Genomic DNA, 26702 nt, shown 5'->3' with positions numbered 1-26702 from the left:
CAGAGGCTCGCTCGCACCCCGCCCCCTTCCAACGGCAGAAGCGCGCGCCACCCAGAGGAGGCGGGGCTACGTTAGCAGGCCCCAACGGTTCGTCAGTCCGCGCATAGACTACGGAACGGCTAGACTACCTTACTCTCGCTCCTCTGAGGGCCCGGCGTGTGGCCTTGCGCATGCGCAGAGTTGTTTTCGGCCCGAGGGGCGGTCTTCATTCCAAAGTCCGCTGAGGTGAGCTCCCCTCCTACGAAGAAGTTCAGCATGGAGAAGGAGAAGGAGAAGGCTTCGGCGCGCCTGCTGAACTCCATCGCCGCCGTGTGCCAGAACATGGGCATCGGGAAGAACGGGCAGCTCCCCTGGCCTCCGCTTCGGTGAGGGCTTAGTCACCATCATCGCCTCTGTTCCCGCTCTCTGGACAGGCGCCAGAGTGACTACAACTCCCAGCAGGCACTGCTGCGCCTTTGCACGCTGATCCTCTCAGCTAGGAGCAGGGGGTGCTGGGAACTTGTAGTTTCCACTGACAAAAGTGCAGCACGCTGTCATTTGGGTTAGTGCTGCCCTCTGAGACTGCAGTCCTGTCCACACTTACCTGGGAGTGAGCCCCATTGACTAGAATGGGACTGACAACATTGCACAGGTTGGCTTAACATCAGCAGTGTTTCTCAAACTGTGGGTCGGGACCCACTAGGTGGGTCGTGAGCCAATTTCAGGTGGGGCCCCATTCATTTCAATATTTTATTTTTAATGTTTTAGACTTGATGCTACCCTGGTCTGTGACTGCATTTGGGGAAATGTTACAGACCTGCACTTTTAACAAGCTGCTATGTATACTCTTTTAACAATGATAGTCAATGGGACTTACTCCTGGCTAAGTGTGGGTAGGATTGCAGCCTTGGATTGTCAAAAATTTTCCTGCTTGATGATGTCACTTCCGGTGGGTCCTGACAGATTCTCATTCTAAAAAAATAGGTCCCGGTGCTAGATGTGTGAGAATCACTGTCATAGAGGATGATGCTACATCGTTTCAACTGGAACTTGTTTTATAACATGGCCACTGACAATATGCACAGAGAGAGAGAGAGAATTTATAATTTCCTATGCTTTTCAATTTAATGAACTGTCACAGTGAGGCAAACAACATCAACTGTGCATGCAGGACATGATGGTTCTGAGCATGTTACAGGAATTAAAAATGAGACCTACAAAGTGTGTTCTGTTTCCAGAGAGACTTCCCTGGATGCAACTGAGAGGAAGGAATGCCTGCGAGTAGCAGTCACAAAGATTTAGGAATGCAGCATTTTCAATTCTAGTTCATGTTAAAAGTCTGATTCTGACCTTTGTTTCATCAGGCTGCACCTACCTGCTAACCTAAGGGACAAAAGTCCATCTCTTTGTCAGTATTCTTCCAGGCTCCGAAACTGTCATCATTGTGAAGGGCCAAAAATAGCATATTGCAGCCATGGGTTAACCTTTGTTTCAATAGCCCAAGATTCTAAAGCAGATCATGCCCTTATATCGGTTCTGCAGGCATTTCTCTGAATGTGCAATCAAATTTTGTCTTAAGGGCTTCAGACTGCAGTTGGCTAGTTATGCACCTCACATCTTCTGTTAGGTGGAAAGAAAAGAAGTTTGATTTCTAGCCTTCTTTATCTCACACCGTATTACTACTATGGTCCTCATTACTAGCTTATAAAAGTGTGTACTAATTCTCAAGGGTAGTTGAGTGGGCAGAGTTTGGAAACTGGCAGAGTAGCAACTATGTTTTGATATTCTGGTTAGTTATTAAAATTAAGACAAACCACAGTTTCTTGAGTTTGTGTCTGATTTATTCTAAAGTGGAAGCTTTCACTGCACTAGCATCATACACCTTAGGGGGCAGTATAATCCCCTTTTTGGCACAGCTGCAAGGGGGAATAAGATTGAGTTGCTAAGAAAGCAGCCACAATTTGCTTCAGCAAGAGAAGAGAAAAGTACAGCAATATCTGTACTTAAAAAATGCTATGATGTCTCTGTTTTATTTTGTTTTAAAACAGGAATGAATTTCAGTATTTTCAAAGAATGACCATGACTGCTGCACATGAAGGTAATGTTTGCTTATTTCCTCCAGCTGTGTTCTGCCCCTCACCCCATGCTTATTTTTGTACTAAATTTCTCCTCAATCACAAGTCTTGTTGGATTGCATTAAGAACCAAGTGCAGTAAGTCAGATGGAGAAACACTAGCTGCAGTTGTAAAGAGATTTTCTCTAGGGAAGACAATTGCACTATCTGTAGCTCATTTATTTTTCTTCATGTTACTACTCATATTTTATATCACTAGAAGATGCTGTACTGGCTCTGATTTGAATAATACTTTCTTGGAAGTAATTCTGTTAAAATGGATTTACTCCCAAATAAATGTGGTTCAGTAATTTTAACTATGAGTCATACAACAACCTTATAGGATTGATGAGTATTATTATTGCTACAGTGCAAATGTGGAACTGAAATTGAGCAGGAACATGAGGTGGGTCCTTCGAAAGTGGACTCCAGTCCACTGGAGTCCTTCGAAAGTGCCACCACCATGTGAGGATTGCATGCACCCACACGCAGAAATGTGTGGGTTGTGAGTGCTGGTGTGCCTCACATAGCAGCGGTGGTTTTTGAAGGACTCCAGTGAAGAAGCTCTGCCTCCCCACCCACTGCACATTCCTGAAGCTGAAAGTGAGTGGTTTCCTAAAACTACAGGTCTAGCCTATTTATACACGGATTTGACTCAACATGAATGGCCACTGCAAATGAGAAGGAATGTGCTTATCCCTAGAGAAAGGGAAAAATGCATCCCTTTAAAATCAGTTTAAAAAACTGAACAGTCCTTTAACAATAGCCTCCTTAATGAAAGAGAGAGGGCAACTGGTTGACAATCCATCTATCCTTCTCTCCAAGTGACCCCTCCTTTCCCCCTGAGCACTTGAAAGAAAGGTGATCATTTTTCATTGGTGAAGGGAGGGGCTGAGTGATTGTCTTCTTAATGACTCTTATCTTACATTGCAAAGGTCAGCAAGGCTGTTTTTAAATCACCTGAGGAAAGAAACTTTGTTTTTTAAATGGATTTGCTATAGTGCATCTTTTGCCATTCATGTGAGTACTTGGAATGGAACCAATGGGAATAATGAAGCTCAAGCTGTACCTTGTGTGTTTGTGACAGAGATCCCCTTTGGCTTGTGGTTCTGTCTCTTGGCTACTGCATTTGCGTTATCTGTAGTGGTATAGTAAATTATTAAAATCTCTATTAAAAGAGGTTGTTGTTGTGTACACGGTGCACAAATTCTCTTCCATACTCAAAACTATTTTTTAGTGTAGGTCTAATGGTAGTGCTTGTGGCATTGTTATTTAAATAGGAATTGAATACATAAGTACCACCACTAGATGTCACTATGTCAACACGTTAATGTATTTCTTTCTTATACAGGGAAACAAAATGTTGTAATAATGGGTAAGAAGACCTGGTTCTCCATTCCTGAGAAAAATCGCCCTTTAAAAGGAAGAATTAACATAGTGCTCAGCAACGAACTGAAGTAAGTGTATCAGCAAATTTGCAGTGTCCATGGGGGAAGGGTCTGGAACTGAATCCCCATGGATATAGGGGCATGCTTGTACATTCAAAAAGAAAAATAGTATGTATTTTTGCATTGGATAGTATGATAGTGTAGAGTAGGGGTTGACAACCTTAAATACTCAAAGAACCATTTGGACCCGTTTTCCGGAGGAAAAAAAGCCTCAGGAGCCACAAAACCCTTTTGACTTCTAAAATGAAGATAACACTGTATATATAGTTTTTTTTTAACCTTTATGCTCTTATAGGCCCCATTTTTATAATGTAGCCCCCTCTTGTAGCTTTTAGCTAGTTTTGTCATACATTCTTGTCCTGTGTTTTCAGACGCCTGGTCCTCTATGGTGTTTTTGCCTGATTCCAAGGCCATTCTCTGCCTGGAGAATTATGCCCACTTTAAGCAAATTAGTTTCCCTTCTTTCCCCCAACAAATGACCCTGGTTCTGCCCCGCACTCCTGCTGGACCCCACCTCCAGGGTAGCTCGCCTGTTCAACCTGCAGAGGTTCTCTCTCCTGCCAGCAGCCTCCCACCACTACAGCAGACCCTTGGTCCTCAGCAGGTCTTGGGCACAGCAGCCACACACCAAACTCCAGTGTCTCCAGCAGTACCTTAGTCACAAAGTCAGTCAGAGTATCCAGGGCAGAGTCCAAAGTCAATAAGCCAAGTCACAGTCCAAGGTCAGATTCCAAAGTAAGTCAGGCAGAATATCCAAGTCAATAAAGCAAGTCAGTCTCCCCTCCAACCTACACTCCTTCTCCAACCCACACCCCCCCCCTTCCTGCCTCAGGTGCTCCTTATATCCCTGAGGGCCCTATTGCCTTCAAGTGGCTGCAGCTGTGCAGCACACTCTGCTGGATGCCCAGGCCTTACCCTTAAAGGGGCCACTGCTGACACCACATCTACCTCCTCACCAGATCTTCCAGGATTCCAATAAATATGACAGTTATGACATCTGCTTATCTTACATGGATACTAAAGAACTCCCCCCACCTTCCAGAGGCACCGTGCTGGAAGGAAAAAAGGACACAGACTCCAGAGGTGGGGAAGAGAAGAAGCCAGAGCTGGGGGGGCAACCACAGGCCAGCTTCTGCCCTGCCTGCCCTCCCTCACTCACTCAGGCTGCAACCCTCTCCACACTATCCTGGGAGTAAGCCCCATTGGCTACAATGGGACTTCTGAGCAGATAAGTTGGTTGGAGCTCTCAGGCTGCAGTCCTCTCCACACTTTCCTGGGAGGAAGCCTCACTGACTACTTGTGAGTAGACCTGCATAGGAGGGGGCTGAGGCTGCAGCCCTCCACACCTTCCTGGGAGGAAGCCCCACTGACTACAGTGGGGCTTACTTGTGAGTAGACCTGCACAGGAGGAGGCTGAGGCTACAGCCCTCCACACCTTCCTGGGAGTAGCCCAGGGACTACATCGGGGCTTGCTTTCGAACAGACCTGCGCAGGCTCCCACTCACCCGTCCTTGCGCTTGGCCTTGAGCAGGCTCCAAGGCTGCCATCCCAGGCACCCTTTCCTGGGAGTAAGCTTCATCTGCTGTCATTGGGCTTACAACTGAATAGACACGCATAGGAGTAGGTTCCAAGGCTGCCATCCCAGGCGCCCTTTCCTGGGAGTAAGATTCATCTGCTGTAATGGGGCTTACTACTGAGTAGACACACAGGATGTCTCCTCAGCTGTGGAGGAAAAGCCTCTCCTTGCACTGAGTGGGGACCTGCTCTGGGAAAGGCGGGCTGCAAGGGCTGGCAATGGCTGAAGAGGAGGGCTGCGTCCTGCTGGAGAGTTGGGGAAGGTAAAAATAGGGAGCTTAAGCCTGCAGAGTGGGCAAAATTGAAAAGGGAAACCAATGTGGGGCAGGTGGGGGTGAAGGGAGAGAAGGGCAGTGAGCTCAGGGGGTGGAGGGAAGCAGCCTGCCCTACCAGCACAGGTGCCTCCTGTTACCCCCTTTGCCACTTTCACCGGGAGGAGCCGCAGCAGACAGCTGAAAGAGCCGCAGGTTGCCAGCCCCTGGCTGTAGAGAGTCACAGTGTAAGCATGTCTACTCAAAGTGTTCAATGGGGCTTACTCTCAGGAAAGTGTGCATAGGAGTGCCACCTCATTGATTTTATGTAATACTTCAAGTTCCTCTTAGGGATTTTTAATATCTATCTCCAGAGAATTCCTCTATGACAGTGATTCTCAAACTCTCTTGCAGATTTTGAGAATCACTAAGTCTTTGTGGGGGAGCGGGGAAGGCAGTGGGGTTTCATAGACCATTTATCACAATTTGGTTTACAGAATAAAATCAAATAACTAATAGAATCAGATAATAGTCAAATAATACATGTTATGCATGTGCACTGCTAGTGACTACCTGATTCGTAAAATTATAGTAATATCTCTTTGCCAGAAAAGATGAACTTATCTCTGGTCAAACCAATTCCATGTTCAAAATTCCATATTCAAATGTACTTTAATATTAAGCAGTGACATCTGTTTCTTTTAGGGACGCTCCCAAAGGAGCTCATTTCCTGGCCAGAAGTTTAGATGAAGCACTAAAACTGCTTGAATCATCAGAGTTAGCATGTAAGACTGATATGGTTTGGATAGTTGGAGGCAGTTCTGTCTATAAGGTATGCATCTTACTTTATTATTTTATTTTAAAGAGAGCTGGACAGTGGCCAGCTTGACAGTGATTTCTTTTTCACATTATACATACAGGGTGACCATGTTATCTGTGGGTTCAGCATCTGTGGATGCCAAATGCCCCCCCCCCCCAGCCTACAAACCTGACCTGAGCTGTGCTTGGGTCAGGTCCAGAGACTCTGCAAGTCTCAGAATGGCTGTTTCAGCCAAATAAAGCTTCTACCAGTTTTACAGTAAAACCAGAAGTGACATTTTTATGTCTTTCAAGGCATTGCAGGGCCCAGGGAAGCTCTCCCTGGGCCTCAAAATGCCTTATAAGGCATAAAAACATCACTTCCAGTTTTACAATAAAACTGGAAGTACAGTAACTTGTTTTCCCGATATGGCAATTCTGAGGCCCACAGAGGCAGCAGGTGGTTGCATGCCATGGCCCTCTGCAGCCCTCAGAAGACCTTCCAGAGCTCAGTTCAGTTGAGGCCAAAACCATGGGTTTGAATACCCATGGTTTTCCTTATCTGCAGGGGGGTCTAGGAATGAAACCCCTACAGATATGGGCCACTGTATTTTCAATTCATTGGAGTGCTAATTTACAACAGTTCTCATTGTTTATCAGTGTTTTTTATTAGATTTTTAGCTCATAGCCTGAAAGAAAAGCAAAAATGAATAAAGAAAAAAATGAAATAAACTAGCTTCATTTTATATATTTTTTCTTAAACTGGATTGCATGTACAGAACCAGGATAACAAAACAAAAGCATACTGTATATAAGTACATTTTAAAATAGCAGTAGTAACTCTATTGATACATTTTGACTGGTGTATCTGTTCCAGTGTATCAAAAATAATTCCAATTTAGATGAAAATTTCTTGCCTTTTGTTATTTCTCTCCTTTCTCAAAACCTTATCAGATGGTCAGCTTAATATAGAATGTCCCAAAGTCTGATACAAAAAAATTCCATCAATTGCTTTCCACCATAATAATCAAGAAGTATTATTACATAATAATAAAGTTATGTAGCACATATTCTACATACTTGAGCATTAAGCACAGTGGAGTCAATGGTGTATTGTATGCTTTTATTGTTCTAATGCATGAACTTTTTTGCTAGCACTTATGACTCTTATTGCGTGTTCATACATGCTTATCTTCAGCTTGTGGGAAAAGACATTGCCAACACACATCTGTAACACAGATTGTATTTACCAGTATTTTCAGGCATACAATACCAGTTATACAGAGTTTTATAACTTTCCCTTAATTCTGAGATAATTTGATTAGTGAATACAGGTCCAACCTTGTTATACATGGATTTTTTATACACAGATTTGACTCAACTTGAATGGTCACTGCAAATGAGAAGGAATGTGCTGATCCCTGGAGAAGGGGAAAAGTGCATCCCTTTAAAATAACAGTTTTAAAAACTGCTTTTTACTGTTGTAGAGAGACAGTCATGCAAGTGATTACAGGTATAACCTAATTATCTACAGATTTTTCTATCTCGAAGTTGATGAGAAGTACTCTTTAAATTAAAGGTAAACAGTCCTTTAACAATAACCTCATTAACGTGAGAGAGGGCAACCAGCCAGCTGACAATCCATCAATCATTCTCTCTCCAGGCACAAGGCAAACCCCTCCCTTCCCCCTGAGCACATGAAGGAAGCTAAATGGCAGTGATTATCACCTCCATTCTTTTCCCCTCACTGTGGCTCCTGGTGAGGGAGAGATTGCTGCCTCCTAGTGAAGCCTAAGTGCCTGGAGAGAGACTGATTGCTTCTGTGTGCATTTCAAAAGGTCAGCAAGGCTGTTTTTTAATCACTGGAGCAAAGGGTCTTTGTTTTCTAAATTGATTTGCTTTAGTGCATTTTTTGCCATCCACATGAGTTCTCATAATGAGACTCAACCTGTATTGCATCTCATTTTTAGCATACTATTTCTTGATTATTTTTCGATTGTAAAGGTACATAACACTAGAATTTGTGTGTGTGTGTGTGTGTGCGCGCGCGTACGCGCATGCACAAAGATGCTTTTCTAGTGCTTCAGAAATGTATGCTTAATTTAAGCATTCATTCTGTTCATATCAGGGGCTAGTTGACCAAAGGGAGTAGTACCTACTGGTTAGTGCAAGCCCCCTTTAGTGCTCCTTGCTGTCTCTTTACAGGACCAGCAGCTCAACAAGGAAAAACCTTGGTAGTTTGTGAATTGTTAGTTGGGGGCCCCAGACTGGCCCCAGCCTCCTTTCCCAAACCAATTCCCTTGACCAATCCAACAAGTCCTCTAACGAAAAGAATGTTCCTTTCCCATAGTGATCTCCTTTGAGGCTTAGAGTGTCAGCCAAAGAGAGAGTGTTTAGTGGGAGAAACTAGCTCTTCTACCACACATGGGTGACATGCTTTCACATGCTGTTTTTAGGCTTACAACCTCGTCTGCAACCCTCAGTTCAGGCTACAGAGAACCACTCTCGACCGCTGTTTTCTGCTGGGGTCCAAACTGTCTATTCCTTCCCTTCCTATTAATCTCCAAATATTGTTGTCTCCACCTTCCTTCCCTGCAACCCAAAACATTCTCTTTCTTATCTTTTGTTCCTCTGGGAAACCCAACTAATCTACCTAAGTTTCTTTTTTCCCCATGTTTTCCCGCCTCTTTGCTCTGCCCCTTCTCCTTTCTATATTCCTTTCGTCCTCTCTCTCCTCCTAATGCAGCTTTCCTTATGGCTGCATTCTGTGTGCTTTCGAGTGATAGAATTTCCCTGTATAGTTGAAGAGCAAGTGGGTGCAACTTTACTCTTGCCTCTATTATCCTTTCACTGCCAAATTACATAGATGTGCTGTTGGCCGATGTGCTGCGGCCTGCACACAATTGTTTTTGTCTATGTGTGCATGCTGATTATGTTTTAAAAAACACTGCCAGAACAGTAATGTCATTCAGTGTTGCAAGATTTGGGCATTTGTGTTTTTAACACAATTGTAGTAATAAAGTGCAAATGTTATAGCATAGACAGTTTTGCTCAAGAGAAGTTTTAGAGCATGTTGCTCTAGTGTTTGTAACAAAGAAGATTTTGTATTAATATGTGATTATAGTCTGTGGTTTCAAGTAGTTAATAACAAAGGTGCGTTTGGATAGCCAACAGAGAAAATAAACTGGTCCTGCAGAGTTCTGAGTTTTACCTTGCATTAGGTCCATAATTGGATGAACTAGATGAATACAAACGCCTCTACACAAATTTTAGATAATGCTTTACTGCAGTTATCCAGGATGTACAATACTGAATAAGGATTTCTGAAAGATTATCACTGCATACCTATGAACAGGTGTGTGGGTAGGAAACTATGGATACGGAATATTTGCTGGCAATTGAAATGAATCATTTTATTTTATGTAATCCATTAGTAGCAGAGATTTACTTTTGAGATGTCTGTGTAAGGCGCTTTAATAAGGATGTTATGTCCATATTCTTACGGTAGCTGGGTACTTAAAGGATTGCCTTCTCCAATAAGAATCTGCTTGAACACTGGGATATTCGGCTCTGCTCCACATCTCATTGCTTATCAGTATTTGGTTGGTAGGGATGCAGGACAGAACCTTTTCAGTGTTAGCACTCACACTCTTAAATTTCCCTCTTCTGTGAGGCCCAGCTAGACCCAATGCCATTGGCTTTTAAGCAGGCATTAAAACCTTTTTGTTCAGGCATGCTTTCTCTTAATTTGTGTTTTTCCCCATTGTACTTAACTTTATATGAGTTGGTGGTTCTCTCTTTTGTTAGCTGATTATTGTGGTGGTTCACTGGTTTTTATTTGAATTGTTATGTAAAATTGTTAGTGATTTTTAAGTGGAACAGAGAGTCTCCACATAAGTATTTCAGATAAATAAGGAAAATACCAGAGATGGGGCAATGTTATTTTGTCTCAGTTTTGTAGCCTTACCCAGTTCCTCTGAATGTACAACATACTTAGGATTAACATATATAACATATTAACATTCTATACTGGCCCAGATTAAAAGATACTGTTTCCCTTCCCTTTGGTCTGTTCAGGGCACCAAAACCCTGAAAAACTGGATACAAATCTAGCCTGCATAGTGTTGCAACTGGACTGGCAGAATGGGCAGCAAAATGGCAGATGCGCTTCAATGTCAGTAAGTGTAAAGTCATGCACATTGGGGCAAAAAATCAAAACTTTAGATATAGGCTGATGGGTTCTGAGCTGTCTGTGACAGATCAGGAGAGAGATCTTGGGGTGGTGGTGGACAGGTCGATGAAAGTGTCGACCCAATGTGCGGTGGCAGTGAAGAAGGCCAATTCTATGCTTGGGATCATTAGGAAGGGTATTGAGAACAAAACGGCTAGTATTATAATGCCGTTGTACAAATCGATGGTAAGGCCACACCTGGAGTATTGTGTCCAGTTCTGGTCGCCGCATCTCAAAAAAGACATAGTGGAAATGGAAAAGGTGCAAAAGAGAGCGACTAAGATGATTACGGGGCTGGGGCACCTTCCTTATGAGGAAAGGCTACGGCGTTTGGGCCTCTTCAGCCTAGAAAAGAGACGCTTGAGGGGGGACATGATTGAGACATACAAAATTATGCAGGGGATGGACAGAGTGGATAGGGAGATGCTCTTTACACTCTGACATAATACCAGAACCAGGGGACATCCACTAAAATTGAGTGTTGGGCGGGTTAGGACAGACAAAAGAAAATATTTCTTTACTCAGCGCGTGGTCGGTCTGTGGAACTCCTTGCCACAGGATGTGGTGCTGGCGTCTAGCGTAGACGCCTTTAAAAGGGGATTGGACGAGTTTCTGGAGGAAAAATCCATTATGGGGTACAAGCCATGATGTGTATGCGCAACCTCCTGATTTTAGGAATGGGTTAAGTCAGAATGCCAGATGTAGGGGAGAGCACCAGGATGAGGTCTCTTGTTATCTGGTGTGCTCCCTGGGGCATTTGGTGGGCCGCTGTGAGATACAGGAAGCTGGACTAGATGGGCCTATGGCCTGATCCAGTGGGGCTGTTCTTATGTTCTTATGACTGGGGATATCTGAGTTCAAATTCCACAGAACCATGAAGTTCTCTAGGTGACCTTAAGCTCATGACCATCTCTCACCCAATTGAAAGATCAGGGTGAGGATAAAATGGCAAGAAAACACAAATGTGCTTTTAGCTCCTTGGAGGATTTATTTAATATGTTGATGATGATTAACAATAATATTCTTTACATAAGGATGGTGGCTCCTGGCCTGCAAAAAGAGCTCTTTGGTTTAACAGTTTCAGAACCAAGAGACTTTTTCTTTTCAGGAATAGTAACTTCTACTTTGGTACTGCAATAGTCCATTCTCCTTCTGCCCTCACTTACTGTGGCATACCATGCTCTAATTTGGCTCTACACCTGGCAGGGAAGCAATGTAAATAGTGGAAAGGATAAAAATGGGAATTGCTTATCCTGAGTGTTGGCTACCCCAGAGCTATTAAAGAATGACTCTGACCTAGAGGCAGTAGCTCTATATGGTGGTGGTGGTGGTTGTTTCCCAGTCTAATTCATTTCATTATGCCCTATGTAGGCGAAGCTCCTAATGCATTGTACCCTCTTTCTCTTTTAAACTATCTCATGGTCTTTTGTAATTGCATGTGCTTGGGATTGTACATAGTAGCTGACGTGCCAGTGTGCTACAATAAGGACACAAAAAGTTGTCCTGCTGAGCTGCACAGTCTCCATCTAGCTTGGCATTCATCCTTTATCATTTTCTTCATGGAAAGCATGATACTTGTGTGATCTAACATGTGTGTAATTTGCTATATATACACACAGTAAATTATACGCATGTACATGGTGATGTTTCTTACATCAGATATCTTCCATGACTGTTTTGTTTTAAAACAAACTACCCACCTTGTATGCTTTACAGCTTTACAGCATTCTGATTGTGTTATTGTGTCCTTTTCTGAATAGTTTTCTTTCTCATGAGTTGATATTTTCAGAGAACTTTATGCTTTTATACTTTAAGTGTGTTCCCTGGTGTCTAATGAACTCTCTTTAGGACAATGCATGGTATTATAGCAGACTTGCACACAGAAGGCAAAGTGCAAGTCATTTAGTATATCCTAATACGGAGTGTCAAACATAAGGCCCGGGGGCCAGATGCAGCCCATGGAAGCTTTTTTCCAGCCCTTTTTATCCAGCCCTCAGGCCATCTCAGCTGCTGAAAGGGCAGCCCCCACGAAATTTGGGTTCTCCCATATCTTGAAATATGATAAAGATTTGCGTGTTTTCTCTTCCGTCATTTGTAGTTAATGAATTCCTAAGTGAGTAAAAGTGCATATTTTTGGTCGAGTTGTTTAATGACATCACTTCCTGCCTAATGACATCACTTCCGGCCCTCAGCAGGTATCATGAATGCCATTCGGCCCTCAGTATGAAATGCGTTTGACACCCCTGTCCTAATACTTCCATTTCGTATGCAGCCTCAATGGTAAACAAGGATAGGAAAGACCTTGGTGAGTGTAGCTACCACATGATCATATAAAACAACACTGGGTGATCCAATACTGTATGTGGTTGGTCCAGGCCTTTCTTCCTTCCTGTTTATTCTGGTATTTCTTTGACAAAGGTACCTTAAAAAGAGACTGGGTCATTGTGGCATGAACTTTTATAGGCATTGGCCTGATATATCAGATGCATAGGCTCTGAAGATGGCTAATTCATATACACCAACAACAGTATATAGGAACAGAAAGATACAGTATACCACTGAAACATTATGGAGTAGATGTAGCCCATCACACTATAGAAGTTTTGGCAAAAATCCACTTCACTGATAGACATATGCAAAAGAGTATCTTTATCTTTTCAATTTGTCATGTCTTAAAAGGGGCATATTTCTTGCAACAACAAGCTGCTGTCTGCCACTTCCATAAAATCTGTAGCAACGTTTTTGTAAGTCTGAGGACGAGCAGAAAGCACTGATTAAATGTGCCAGTCGTTAAACTAATTGAACAGATTTTGTGAACAGTGCTTTTCTAAATGAATCTCTGTGGCAAACAGCATACCAACCAAGACTGCTTCCTTTGCCAAGCCATAGCACCACCCAAGTGCCTTTTAATTAATGCATTGGGTAAAGAATTGCTCATTTAGCAGGAGAACAATAGGAGATGTGATGTTTAGCTTATCAGTCACTGAACAATGGAAAATGAAAGCTCTTAGCTATGCTGTTTTGTAAAATACTTTATCCTATATTTAATGTCCAATTTATTAAATATAAAAATGTTCAGGACATAATCTGCTCTCTTGTATTTAGCTTGGCTTTCAGGTTTTTAATTTTATTTTTCTTGAATTGAGAACCATCTTTTTCTACTTACCATGGCAAGGCTCTAGCATATAATCAACTGCCTTTCTAAGAGAGTGCTTCCTGACAAAACAGTCGGCACACCCTTTGATCTACTGCAAATGCCAGTCTCACTAGAGGCCAGTAGCCAGAATGCAGTGGGAGTGGAGGTGAAGCAAGCCTGTGCAAAACAGCAATGATCTAAATTTAGGCAGCCCAATATGTTTTAAATGATTTCATTTACTAAGTTTTAAAAGTTTAATAACAATGGTTTGGCTTCAAAGCATAAGTGCTCTTCTATGAACTCTTGCACAAGTACTAGCAGTTTTTGTGGGCCAACACTACAGTTCATTGGCAGCCAGGAGGGGAGTTGTATTACATTACAAGAAATATGGCAGGTATTGAATTTACTGTATGAATTTTCGATGGTCATGTAAAGGAATTGAAAAGAACTTAACACAAAGTTTCACATGACTCAAACATCTCTGGATTTGGGGCTGCATTTCTCTGTCAAAAACAGCCCTTCTGTAAGCAGAAGAGACTTTCTTCTAGCAGAAGGGCACCTTTAAATTCATTTAAAAATCAAGTGTCAAGTTTTTGTCAGTAATTTCAGTTCTTCTATGTTGCTTGCAGGAACTCTGGGGTAAGTAGCTTACTGAGCAGTTGCTAAAGAACTAACTGTAAGGACTGTCCAGCACTGGGATGGTCTTCACACCTTTGTAGGCTCTCCTACAATTTAGAGGTTTTCAAGCAAAGGCTGGATGGCCATCTGTCAAGGTTGGAACTAGATGATCACCAAGGTACCTTCAACTCTGCGATTCTATAATTCTAGGTAGATTTTAGGCTTGGATTTTGTTTCCTTTTATCACCGTAAGTAAAGATGACTTGCTTTTTGAAGTTAAGGAATCTGAAAATTTGGGGAAGAACCTTGGAATTGCTTTGCTCTGACAGCCCTCACCATTGTTGTTGACCTGGTTGAAGAAGGGCCCAATCCTGCAATTTTCTAGTGCCAATGCAGCCATGCCAATGAGGCGTGCACTGCATCTTGTGGTGAGGAGGCAATCACACAGGCCTCCTCAAAATATGGGAACATTTCTTCCCTTACCTTAGGGCTGCATTGCAGTTGCACCAGTACTGGAAAGTTGGATAGGATTGGGCCCTAAGAAGTCACTCTTTTTCTTAAATTAAAGGATCAAATTAAAGAAATTGTACCTTCCCAGTCCCTATCATTTTTAATCTTATGAGACCACCAATGTGTATGCAGTCCATTGTTAACTGCAACTTTGTTATGTGGCACATACCTGTATTTAATTCCAGAAAAATCCACACTCCATGAAAACTCCTACTACTGTATTACCATGACCAGGTTGCACTGGGCTTTGAGGTTCTAACAGGTCCTATATATTGGCAACCTTCACTCTCGAAAGACTATGGTATCGCGCTCTGAAAGGTGGTTCTGGCACAGCATCTAGTGTGGCTGAAAAGGCCAATCCGGGAGTGACAATCCCTTCCACACCAGGAGCAAGTGCAGTCTGTCCCTGGTCTGTCTCCCTGGCTATGGGCCTTCCTTCTTTGCCTCTTTGCCTCAGACTGTTGGCCAAGTGTCTCTTCAAACTGGGAAAGGCCATGCTGCACAGCCTGCCTCCAAGCAGGCCGCTCAGAGGCCAGGGTATCCCCACTTGTTGAGGTCCATTCCTAAGGCCTTCAGATCCCTCTTGCAGATGTCCTTGTATCGCAGCTGTGGTCTACCTGTAGGGCGCTTTCCTTGCACGAGTTCTCCATAGAGGAGATCCTTTGGGATCCGGCCATCATCCATTCTCACGACATGACCGAGCCAACGCAGGCGTCTCTGTTTCAGCAGTGCATACATGCTAGGGATTCCAGCACGTTCCAGGACTGTGTTGTTAGGAACTTTGTCCTGCCAGGTGATGCCGAGAATGCGTCGGAGGCAGCGCATGTGGAAAGCGTTCAGTTTCCTCTCCTGTTGTGAGCGGAGAGTCCATGACTCGCTGCAGTACAGAAGTGTACTCAGGACACAAGCTCTGTTGACCTGGATCTTGTTATGTTCCGTCAGCTTCTTGTTGGACCAGACTCTCTTTGTGAGTCTGGAAAACGTGGTAGCTGCTTTACCGACGCGTTTGTTTAGCTCGGTATCGAGAGAAAGAGTGTCGGAGATCGTTGAGCCAAGGTACACAAAGTCATGGACAACCTCCAGTTCATGCGCACAGATTGTAACAGGTCCAAGGATTACCATATAAGACAATTGAAAGTGAGCCCATTTTGTATTAATGTTTGTAATCCAACAAAGAATAGTTGCAGTTCATAGGATGTGGATCTCTAGTTTATAGGGCAACTGCCAGTACAGCACTGCTGCTGAAGGAAACAGTTGCACCAGTGCTGGGGTTAGGTTTCAGCATTTCTCAAATGGTGGCATTACAGTGGCACTGGGATTCCAGCTCCTGATCAGCAGTGGTGCACTAAAGAATGGGTCACAGTGTTAATAATAATAAATAATTCATAGTTTAAATGCAACTTAACATTTTTGAGGGGTCTAAAATTAGTGGTCGCCAATCCCTTGTAAGGGATTAGCTTTACAAGAAGGTGAAGCAAGAAAATAAGACTTAGCTGACTTTTTAACTGTGGGGACAATTCACTTTTGTTGTTATAGCTAGAGGCCTGAGACAGAGATCAGAGAAAAGAAAAGCTGAACTATTACTTTTGTTTTTGTTGTAAAAGGCTTGGATTTGGATTCAGGCCTAGTATTTTAAGATATACTAACTTGATTTGAAGTATTATTGACTTGAATTGGACTACTGATCCATCCCTTTTGGATATAAGACTTGGATGACTCTTTAACTGCTGGAGTAATTTAACATTGGTACTGGCTTGAAGTGGATTTTTTTTTAAATTTGAATTACTGATTTATACCTTTTGGATATAAAACTTGGGGATTATAAAACTTGGGGATTAGCCTTACAAGAAGGTGAAGCAAGAAGAAGAAGATATAAGTTTTGATAAAATATTTTTGATTGAGGGGAAATATATTTTTAAAATGTACAATTTCCTCCTTGAGATAAGAATGGAGGATGAGACAGTTAAAGATGCAATGGTGCACTGGGCAAAAAATTTTGGATATAATATACCAATGGACAACTAGAAACAAATTTGGAATATAAATATCAAGATAACTAAAGCGGAGTCTGTTAAAGAGAATTTATATTAAATGTTTTATAGATGGTATTTAACTCCAGAGAAATTAGCAAAAATGTGTTCTGGGTCATCAAATAAGTGTTGGAAATGTAAAGAGGTTTAAGGAACCTTTTATCATATGTGGTGGACATGTGAAAAAGCAAAGAAATATTGGAAAATGATACATAAATTGTTGCAAGAGATTGGAACAGTGTATTACCATTCAAACCAGAAATATTTCTCCTAAATGTGACATCAGAAATTAAAGACCAATATAAGAAATATCTTATTGTACAGATTGCTACAGGGGCAAGAATATTGTTTGCGCAAAAATGGAAATCTACAGACATTCCAACTAGAGAAAATTTAATAGACAAAATTTATGAAATAGCAGAAATGGAAATTTTAACAAAGAATGAAAGATTTAGGTAGAGTAAGAGAATATTGGAAGCCTTTTTATTATTTGATAGATAATTTCAGTTAAACAATATTGAGTGTTTAGATAAATCCAAATTTTTATACTGACAAATATGATAGCTTTTATATTGTTGACTATTGTGCCTTTTTCAGTCATTTGATTGCTTTTTTGGAATAATGCATGTTGTAATCTATGGCCAATACCCTCATGTGTAACCTGTGTAGTACCAGCCCCAAGTCTAACCCATTTTCCTCACCTGTATCTGTAATAAATAAATAAAATACTAATTAAAAAAAATTAGTGGTTGCCTCTTGTTCATATGAACAAACATGCTGATTTGTCATTCCTTTGGAAAAATTATAAAGGGAATGAAAGGTTAGAGCATGACTCATGGATGCAGTCGTAAGTCACTTAAATCTCAGCCTTCTATATTTCAGCTGCCTTTTGAGCAGGGCTTGCTAACAGAAGGGGAAGAATTTGAACTTTTCTGAAGAGGCGGTGTTGAGGAGAAGATTTGGATTGGGAAGATATGTCATAACATCTTACCATATTACAGCTAATGCTGAGCAACAAGTTGTGGATCAAAAACATATTTTTTAAATAACCAGGATATAGTAAAACCCATTTTCTGTCTTTTGTGCGTAGGAATTGTGAGAGAAGTGATTGATTCATACAAAAAGCAATCCATACATTACAGAGAGTGAAATGGTAGGTACTGAAGTGTTCTACTTCAGACTGCATCTATGGAAGTCATATTTTTTTAATCCAAGGCAAAGAACATCCTCCACAGAGCGACCAACCGGTGCTAAAATTTTCCTACAGTGTGCTCATTTATTCCTGCCAATACAGCTTTCCACCTCATTCTGTATAATATGTAGATTGGGTTTATCCTGTATCCTATCCTGTATCAGCAAACCAGATACATGGGATTCTTTCTTCTCTCTCTTATTATGTTAAGGCACAGGTGTTGAGCAAGGTAGGATTTGACTCTGAACAAGTAGGAAGATAAATTCAAGAGCAAATCCTGAGATTTGCATAGTGTTTTCTTGTACTTAAAATTTTACATATTCAGCAGAGTGAATCCCTTCTGAAAACTCTGCAATATGTGCAAAAAGGATTGTAAAACAAATATTAGAACTGTAATTCTATCTGAAGGAATTTTTCTAGCAAGATATTGTGCTATTTTGAAAGTTGCCTTTTGTACTTATTTTGTCACTCAAATTTGCAAGAAATGTTTAAACTTCCTCTATGCAACTGCTCAACAAATAAGTTAAAATACTGGTATGAAAGTAAGCACATTGAACACAGTGTGACTTACTTTTGAGTAGGCATTAATAGGATTGTGCTGTTAGAAGGCTAATAATTCTTTCAAAGGTGTAGGGGGGCTTTTTGTGTTTGTTTTTCAGGTTTTCCTGCACTTCTGCCCCAGATGCAGTGTCCTGGGTGGAATCAATAGTGCAATGTACCTTGCCATGAATCCAGTGTTCTCGCTCTTTGTCTGCGCATTCATTCATTCATTCATTCATTCCGTGGAGGCTCAGAGCACTTCATCTGACCAGCCCATTATGCAGCTCTTCTTTGGTTTTTCTTCTAATGAAGCAAGCCCACCTCCATCATGAAGCAAGCTCCAGTGCTGGGCCGACTGTAATGCTACTTGGTTCCAACTTGCTGTCATGATCATCACCATCTTGTAACTCACATCCACTATCCCTGCTGTTCTTGCCTTCACCAGCTCCATGCTGCTGTTATGAATTCACAGTCAAGGAGTCCCACCTGCAAGTCTTTTTCCACCTCCAGAATTATATGGTACTACAGTTCCTGGAAAGAACTTCTAAGTGGGAACCATATGGCCCCTTGGCAAGTCCTGACACATTTGAAGGGGGCCACAGACTGGTGTTCAATAATAAATGATTTTATGTTTATCTGTTCAGGTCATATCCTTGTTTGACAGGTAGACCACAGCTGCGATACAAGGACATCTGCAAGAGGGATCTGAAGGCCTTAGGAGTGGACCTCAACAAGTGGGAAACCCTGGCCTCTGAGCGGCCCGCTTGGACGCAGGCTGTGCAGCATGGCCTTTCCCAGTTTGAAGAGACACTTGGCCAACAGTCTGAGGCTAAGAGGCAAAGAAGGAAGGCCCATAGCCAGGGAGACAGACCAGGAACAGACTGCACTTGCTCCCAGTGTGGAAGGGATTGTCACTCCCGGATTGGCCTTTTCGGCCACACTAGACGCTGTTCCAGAACCACCTTTCAGAGCGCGATACCATAGTCTTTCGAGACTGAAGTTTGCCAACAACGTATCCTTGTTTGACAGGAACCTGGAATCTGAGAAAACCTCCTTAAGGGGCTGTAGCCAAAAAAAAGGTTGAGAATGGCTGCCTTAAAGGAAAAGATCCATGATTAAAGGAAAGGATCTAGCAAAGGAAATTACGTTGGAAATCCCTTCCTCTTCATGGTCAATATGAACTTCAAAGTCCATAAGTAATAAAATTGTGAAAGCACTTGGACTGCTCCCCTCATCCTCAGCAGCTACGACCACTAAGCATTTAACAACCCTGTCCCATCCTGCAGGTAGTGACCACAAGCCCCCAAGTTGGGAGGCATGCTATGAAAGCATTGATAGCTTGGATGGGGGACCCCATCCAGGACATAGACATAACACCTCAGACTGATGTTGCAGAAGAGCACAAGAGTTATTCTGAGAAGAAAGGAGAGCTCTCAGATGAGGATCATGAGGCAGTCTTTGGGTTCTTGCCTCTTCCCCCCCCCCATGTCTGTATCAGATGTTTCACAAGATAAATTGTAAAGCAAATAATAGAAATGTAATTGGATTTGAAGCAAATGTAATTCCATCTAAGAGTTTTGAAACTGAAACAGGATCTTGCAGCTAAGGACATATCCACCTCATCCAAGGTGTGGGGGCTAGCATGGCAGGAGAACTTGTTAGGCTTTCCTTTACCTCATCTCTTCCATAACTTGATGAATAAGGATTGGGCTAACCCAGTCAAGAATAAAGAGAACCATAAGCCATCTACAAGGTTCTACACTTTGGCTAAGGAAGATATGGACATAAGAACATAAGAACAGCCCCACTGGATCAGGCCATAGGCCCATCTAGTCCAGCTTCCTGTATCTCACAGCGGCCCACCAAATGCCCCAGGGAGCACACCAGATAACAAGAGACCTCATCCTGGTGCCCTCCCCTACATCTGGCATTCTGACTTAACCCATTCCTAAAATCAGGAGGTTGCGCATACACATCGTGGCTTGTACCCCATAATGGATTTTTCCTCCAGAAACTCGTCCAATCCCCTTTTAAAGGCGTCTAGGCTAGACGCCAGCACCACATCCTGTGGCAAGGAGTTCCACAGACCGACCACGCGCTGAGTAAAGAAATATTTTCTTTTGTCTGTCCTAACCCGCCCAACACTCAATTTTAGTGGATATCCCCTGGTTCTGGTATTATGTGAGAGTGTAAAGAGCATCTCCCTATCCACTCTGTCCATCCCCTGCATAATTTTGTATGTCTCAATCATGTCCCCCCTCAAGCGTCTCTTTTCTAGGCTGAAGAGGCCCAAACGCCGTAGCCTTTCCTCATAAGGAAGGTGCCCTAGCCCCGTAATCATCTTAGTCGCTCTCTTTTCCACCTTTTCCATTTCCACTATGTCTTTTTTGAGATGCGGCGACCAGAACTGGACACAATACTCCAGGTGTGGCCTTACCATCGATTTGTACAACGGCATTATAATACTAACCGTTTTGTTCTCAATACCCTTCCTAATGATCCCAAGCATAGAATTGGACCAATTCAAGTTGCCCCTAATAGATGCCCCAATGGTGTTGCTGGGCTCTTCATCTGTCCTGCCTTCCAATAGTGATCAGCTTTCATTGTGGACACCACAGCAGACGCAGTTCAACTTGCAGCCAGGGCCATGGCTGCTGGTGTGCTGTTAAGGAACAACCCCAGGGTAAGGAATTGGGATGTTGACGAAGCTTCCCAAGCCAAAGTTGTCAGGTTCCCTTTTAAAGCAGTAGGCTCTTTGGATGTGCCCTAGTGTTACGTGAAAATCCCCTTTTCCCTTCCAGGTTGTGATTTTATATCTGGTTATGTATTATAGACAGAGGTGTCGGGCAGGCTAGAGCTTCTCTTACAGGCCATAGCCAAGTCAAGTCACAAGCGCATGGCTACAGATCACCTAGTTCTATAGGGACAAGCAAATGTCTCCTATTCTCCTAAAAGTCCCCTAAAAATGTGTATTGTTTTAACCTAATCACTGTGCCTCCTGATCCAATCACTGCATATGCAAACACTGTAAGGGAGGAAGACTTTAACAGCAAAGTCTAAGTACCTAGCCTCCACCTAAATGTTGCTCCTATTGTTAACTAAATCACAGCCATTAAGCTACATCCTGACTCCAAAGTCCAGTAGCAACAGGAAGCAAGCTACCCCCCCCCCAGGGTCAGCCTTTGCTGATAGCTGATTTCTGAACCCTTCCACTGTTACATACTCCACGTGTACCACTGTGTGTATACTGAGCATGCGCACAGCTCTAGGACACATCCGGGTCATTCTAGGTCAGCATCCAGGTCAGCAAAAACCCTTTTTAAGAGAGGCTCCGAGCACATGGCTCTCTCTCTGGGCTCCCCCCCCTTCAGGGACACAGCACACCCATAGGACTCTCCACCACCACCCCCATCCATCTGCTCCCCGGGACAGGTAACTATCCTGCGTTTCTGAAACTCTTTCCCTTCTTCCCCATCTATTCCTCCCTTCTCTCCCCATCTTAGTTAGCAACTGGGTTATGCAGACCAGGGACCCCTAAAATCCTTCCCTACAACCTATCCTTTTCTGATTCCTTCGCGGATGCACCAAATACACGGCACATGCAACCACCATAAAGCTAGGTACACAGGATCCAAGTACTAGGAACCAAGAAACACATACTTACCATTTTCCATGTGCATTATGTATACCTGTGTGTTTTTGTAATAAAAATATAATCTTTGATTGAAAGTTATCTTTCTCCCAGTCTCCTCTTTAAGCTACAAGGGATTATCTCTGCATTACGCTGTCTTGTTATCTAGCCTGCGATCCTGAGGTTTCCAAAAGGGTAATATAATAATTCCCCTTAAAACATAACAGCCCTTTTTGGTTACACTAGAGCCTCTTCTAGTAGAGATGAAGGGCAAAAAAAAGGCTCTGTTACTGACCTGGATCACTTCCTTTTATCTCGTACTGGCTCTTTTTTTTTAATTGCAGAATATAGCATCATGTAATCAAGTAAAAAGGAATATAATCAGTGAATGGTGATTTGACTCCTATGGACCTTTTGCTTGGAATTGATGCAAAATTTGACTTTTCTTGGCCAATAAATGCCAAAACTCCAGTTCACTAAAGATGTATTTTCTTTTTCAAGTGAAGATACACTTAAAGCAGCTGCTTCAGAAATTCACATTTCCAAAAAGCACTTACTGTTAAATTATTGGATTAGATGTGCATGAACAGATGTTTTCCAAAGGAGTAGTTTGTGACATAGTGTTAGGTGAATCATCGTAGACAATTAAGCACTCCGTGAGAGAGAATAAGACACTTTAAAGTCTCTGTATTGTATGTTGGTTACTAAATTGTTGTTAATGGTCATCCTGTTTTCATAAGTATCTTAATGCTGAAAGAAGAGGGTAAACAGATTGCAGTGTACAGGCATCCCCCAGTGTCCACAGATCCAGAATCTTCAGATTCTATTATCTGAGGTTCCCCGCTGCCCCCCACACCCATTACCATCATTTATGTTGTTTATAGTTGCACAAAGGAATTGTATACTTCAGTGTTTCTCAAACTGTGGGTCGGGACCCACTAGGTGGGTCGCGAGCCCATTTCAGGTGGGTCCCCATTCATTTCAATATTTTCTTTTTAATATATTTCCTTGATGCTACCATGGTATGTGACTGCACCTGGGGAAATGTTACAGACCTGTACTTTTAACAAGCTACTATGTATATTCTTTTAACAATGACAGTAAATAGGACTTACTCCTGGGTAAGTGTGAGTAGGATTGTAGCCTAGGATTGTTTAAAATGTTCCTGCTTGATGGTGTAACTTCCAGTCATGACATCACTTCTGGTGGGTCCTGACAGATTCTCATTCTAAAAAGTGGGTCCCAGTGCTAAATGTGTGAGAACCACTGGTATACTTGCTTTAACCAGATGCTATAAGCAGAGAGCTTATAAGACAAGCAAGCAGGTAGCCTGTAGATCGAGGGGACCTCTCTGCAAATGATAACAGGAAGCACTTTCACTGAGTCATCCCCTCTAGCTTTCGGTAAATGTCTTGATCATTTACTGCTTGTAAATGATTGACAATATATTGTCAAGCAAAATCTACACTAATGGCTAAAGGCACCTGCCTTTTATCAAATCCATGTAGCTCACAATTGTTTACAACTTTCTGACTGCAGCTTTCCAGGGTCTGAAATGAACAAGTATAACCAGCAGTCTTGCCAATTTAAGAGAACAGATCTTCATTCATTTTATTATGCTTTTTAAAGGCCGCAATGGATAAGCCAGTACAACAGCGACTGTTTGTGACGAGAATCTTGCATGAGTTTGAAAGTGATACTTTTTTCCCAGAAATAGATTTAGAAAAATTCAGACTGCTACCTGAGTAAGTATTATATTGATTATACTCTGTTATCATCAACTGAAGATTACCTTTAAATAACATAACAAAAATATTTTATTGTTTTGTGTATGAATATGTAAAATCTGAAGAAATATTTGGCTCAACATTATGTGCATGATGAAATAACCTTTTTGTGTTATTTCCAGTTATTCAAATACCTTATAAATTACCAGCATCAATTAGTATAACATTGTTATGATGTTTAACAAATTACATGTATTTTATTCTCTTCTTCTAGATATCCAGGTGTCCCTGCTGATATCCAGGAAGAGAAAGGCATTCAGTACAGATTTGAAGTATATGAAAAGAGCATTTAGATTTCGATGTGATACAAAATGATAGGGTAGCTACAGCTACTATGGAGAATATAATACCAGCAACTTCTTCTATCAGCTAGAAAGAGGGTAAAGGTCATGATCCGATGCACAGTCACATAAGAGTAAGCCTATTGAAATTAATTGGACTTCCAAGTAGATATGCATAAATCCTGACTGTAATCAAATCCTTCCCTCACCACCCCATCTCTGGATGCCTCCTTCCCCTCTGTCTCCCAAAATAATGCAAACACTGTTGTTGGTGAGGCCTAATGCCAGTAGATTGTTTGAGAAACTGCACTGTTAACATGTGTTTTGTTCGTGAAAGTTTCCTATGCTTTTAATGGTAAAAAAACCACATTCCATGTTTCTAGCTGGTAAATAAATGTCTTGTTCTTCTTAAACTAATAAAATAATGTCTTGATTAGCTTTATCCTTCTCTACAGTTTAAATGGCAAAATGTTTTTTAAAAGTACCAAAAGCTTTGGCTAAAGCCTTAAACATTATTTGCAAATCTGTTATGTTAAAAGGACGATAACTACCCATCACTGATTTATATTTATTTTCCGACTTCCAGCCCAATCCTATCCACTCCTTCCTGGGAGTAAGCCCCATTGACTCTAATGGGACTTACTTCTGAGTAGATATGAATAGGATTGGGCTGTAAGCCCCCTCTGTGCATCCCAGGTGACCTTTCTAATCAGCACTTTTCTTCCTTTCCACAATTGGTTTACTTGTTTTTAATATTGACTGTCAAGCACATACTATGCATGTTCAGATCTAGTATTTTTGGTCAAACAACTGTCAAGAAGAAAATTAGGGATTTGTGTGATCCCTAGGTTTCCTAGGTCACAGCTACAGTATAGAAATAAAAATAGGATTTGAGTTTGGGGTTGTTGTTTTTTTTAGAACAAACTTATCAGAACTTCTGATACATCTTGCACTTCTTAGGCTATAGTCATGGCTGCTGTCCAAGGAAAATACGTAACTACCAGCATTTGTCCTGCATGCAAGAGTCAGGATTTAACTTTTCAAATTTGCAATCTCGCATTAGTTCTAAATATGGTACCCACTTCTTTTTCCCCAGCTATATGTATGGAAATAGTATTGCTAATGCAATCCACCTTAGATCAATTTGAGATTCGCTTTCAGACCCCTAGATACCATTGAAGAACAATGGTGTAATGGATAATGCCTCATGCTAAACTGGGAGATCTGGTTCCAGACCCCTTTTCAGGGACAAAGCTGAGTGGGTGATGTTCAGCTAATCAGTATATCCAAGTCTTAATTACCTCCAAAGTGTAGTGAGAAAATATTCTTGTAAAGTCTGAGCTCCTTGGAGAAAGAGTGCAATACAATGAAGTAGTGGGACTCAGTGGGACTCAGTGGCTGGGGATGGGGTCTGCACTTTACTGACCATGCTAGGTAAGCAAGACCCAAAAAATTGCATTTCATGATTTTATTTAAATTTTTAATACATTTTAACTTGCTTGTGTAGATGGGGTAATGTGAAATATAAGCTCAAAGTCTAGCTTAGTGGCAATATTATCTTGTCCTGTACCCAGGAATGGGTAGAAAGAAGGGCAAACATGCTTGGACTGCATGAAGATGGAATTCGAGGGAGGGGAAAAAAAAGGTTTGAGCTAATGGCTCCCTCTGCTGCATTCACACTTGTTAAATCAATACAAGTGAAAGGGCATTGATCAGAAGAGCTAGCATTCAACTTTCTGCATCTGTCAAAGGCTACAGAAAAATGATGTTCATGTGTATAGAACCTGCCTCACTTCCTTGGAATGACCCTCATCACATTTCTTGAGAAAGCAATAAAGCCAACCAAATAAGGGTGCAATCCTAACCCACTTTCCAGCACTGACATAAGGGCAATGCAGCTCCTAGGTAAGGAAACAAGCATTCCCTTACTTTGAAGAGGCCTCCATGAGTGCCCCCCAACTGTGGGATGCACAAATCCCGTTTGCACCTCTATGCCAGTGCTAGAAAGTGGGTTAGTATTTGGGCCTAAATTATATAAATCTAAGGTGCTGAATTCTGTCAATTATAATTCATTTCACTAATGGTAGCAATTTAAAAAGTTTTTCAGGGATGTGATATTTGGCAGATTGAGTTGTATCAAAACCACTCCCACAGAGTGTCTTCCAGTTTCAAATGGCATACCTATTTCTTGCTACATGCTCCCTGTTGTGGTATTTCTACTGGAGAAGGCTTTCTAGAACCAATATACTGCTACAAAGTATTTGTTTTGCTTTTTTAATTGCCCATATCACATTAAAAGAATTATTGGAAGTAGAAATGTCAAAAGGCACTAATCCTATGTCTTCGTCTTATGAAGCAGTTTCTTGGTCTATCTGGTGTATAAATTCACTGTACACTGAAATTGCACAGGAATAGAATGGCACTTCAAAATCTTCTGCTCCCGTCTTTAGCTTAGCTTAACAAAGTGCAACTTCTCAATACACAAGACATTTAATTGGTACTCATTAACTCAAATGAAATACTAATTTATCTAATGAATTGATCAAACTGTTAGTCCTGAAAAGTTTGATGTTTAAAATCCA

At 41.8% G+C, this 26702-nt stretch overlaps 1 protein-coding gene across 3 annotated transcripts; it reads left to right on the top strand.

The window, feature by feature from the left end:
• The first annotated feature begins 269 nt into the window (after positions 1 to 269).
• On the top strand, positions 270 to 26005 carry DHFR (dihydrofolate reductase). Of its 3 annotated transcripts, none has more exons than XM_066615793.1 (6): positions 270 to 365; positions 2028 to 2077; positions 3444 to 3549; positions 6072 to 6198; positions 23682 to 23797; positions 24054 to 26005. In XM_066615793.1, the coding sequence occupies exons 1-6, from the start codon at positions 322 to 324 to the stop codon at positions 24130 to 24132; spliced, it is 522 nt and encodes a 173-aa protein (XP_066471890.1). In that variant the 5' UTR covers positions 270 to 321; the 3' UTR covers positions 24133 to 26005. The 3 variants fall into 3 exon arrangements, with proteins under 3 accessions (XP_066471890.1, XP_066471891.1, XP_066471892.1); XM_066615794.1 differs by lacking the exon at positions 270 to 365 and adding an exon at positions 601 to 631; XM_066615795.1 differs by lacking the exon at positions 270 to 365 and adding an exon at positions 619 to 704.
• Positions 26006 to 26702: the final 697 nt, after the last annotated feature.

This window comes from Tiliqua scincoides, chromosome 2 (genome assembly GCF_035046505.1).
Source record: "Tiliqua scincoides isolate rTilSci1 chromosome 2, rTilSci1.hap2, whole genome shotgun sequence".
Lineage (NCBI taxonomy): Eukaryota > Metazoa > Chordata > Lepidosauria > Squamata > Scincidae > Tiliqua > Tiliqua scincoides.
This window is presented reverse-complemented; position numbering and strand designations above follow the sequence as displayed.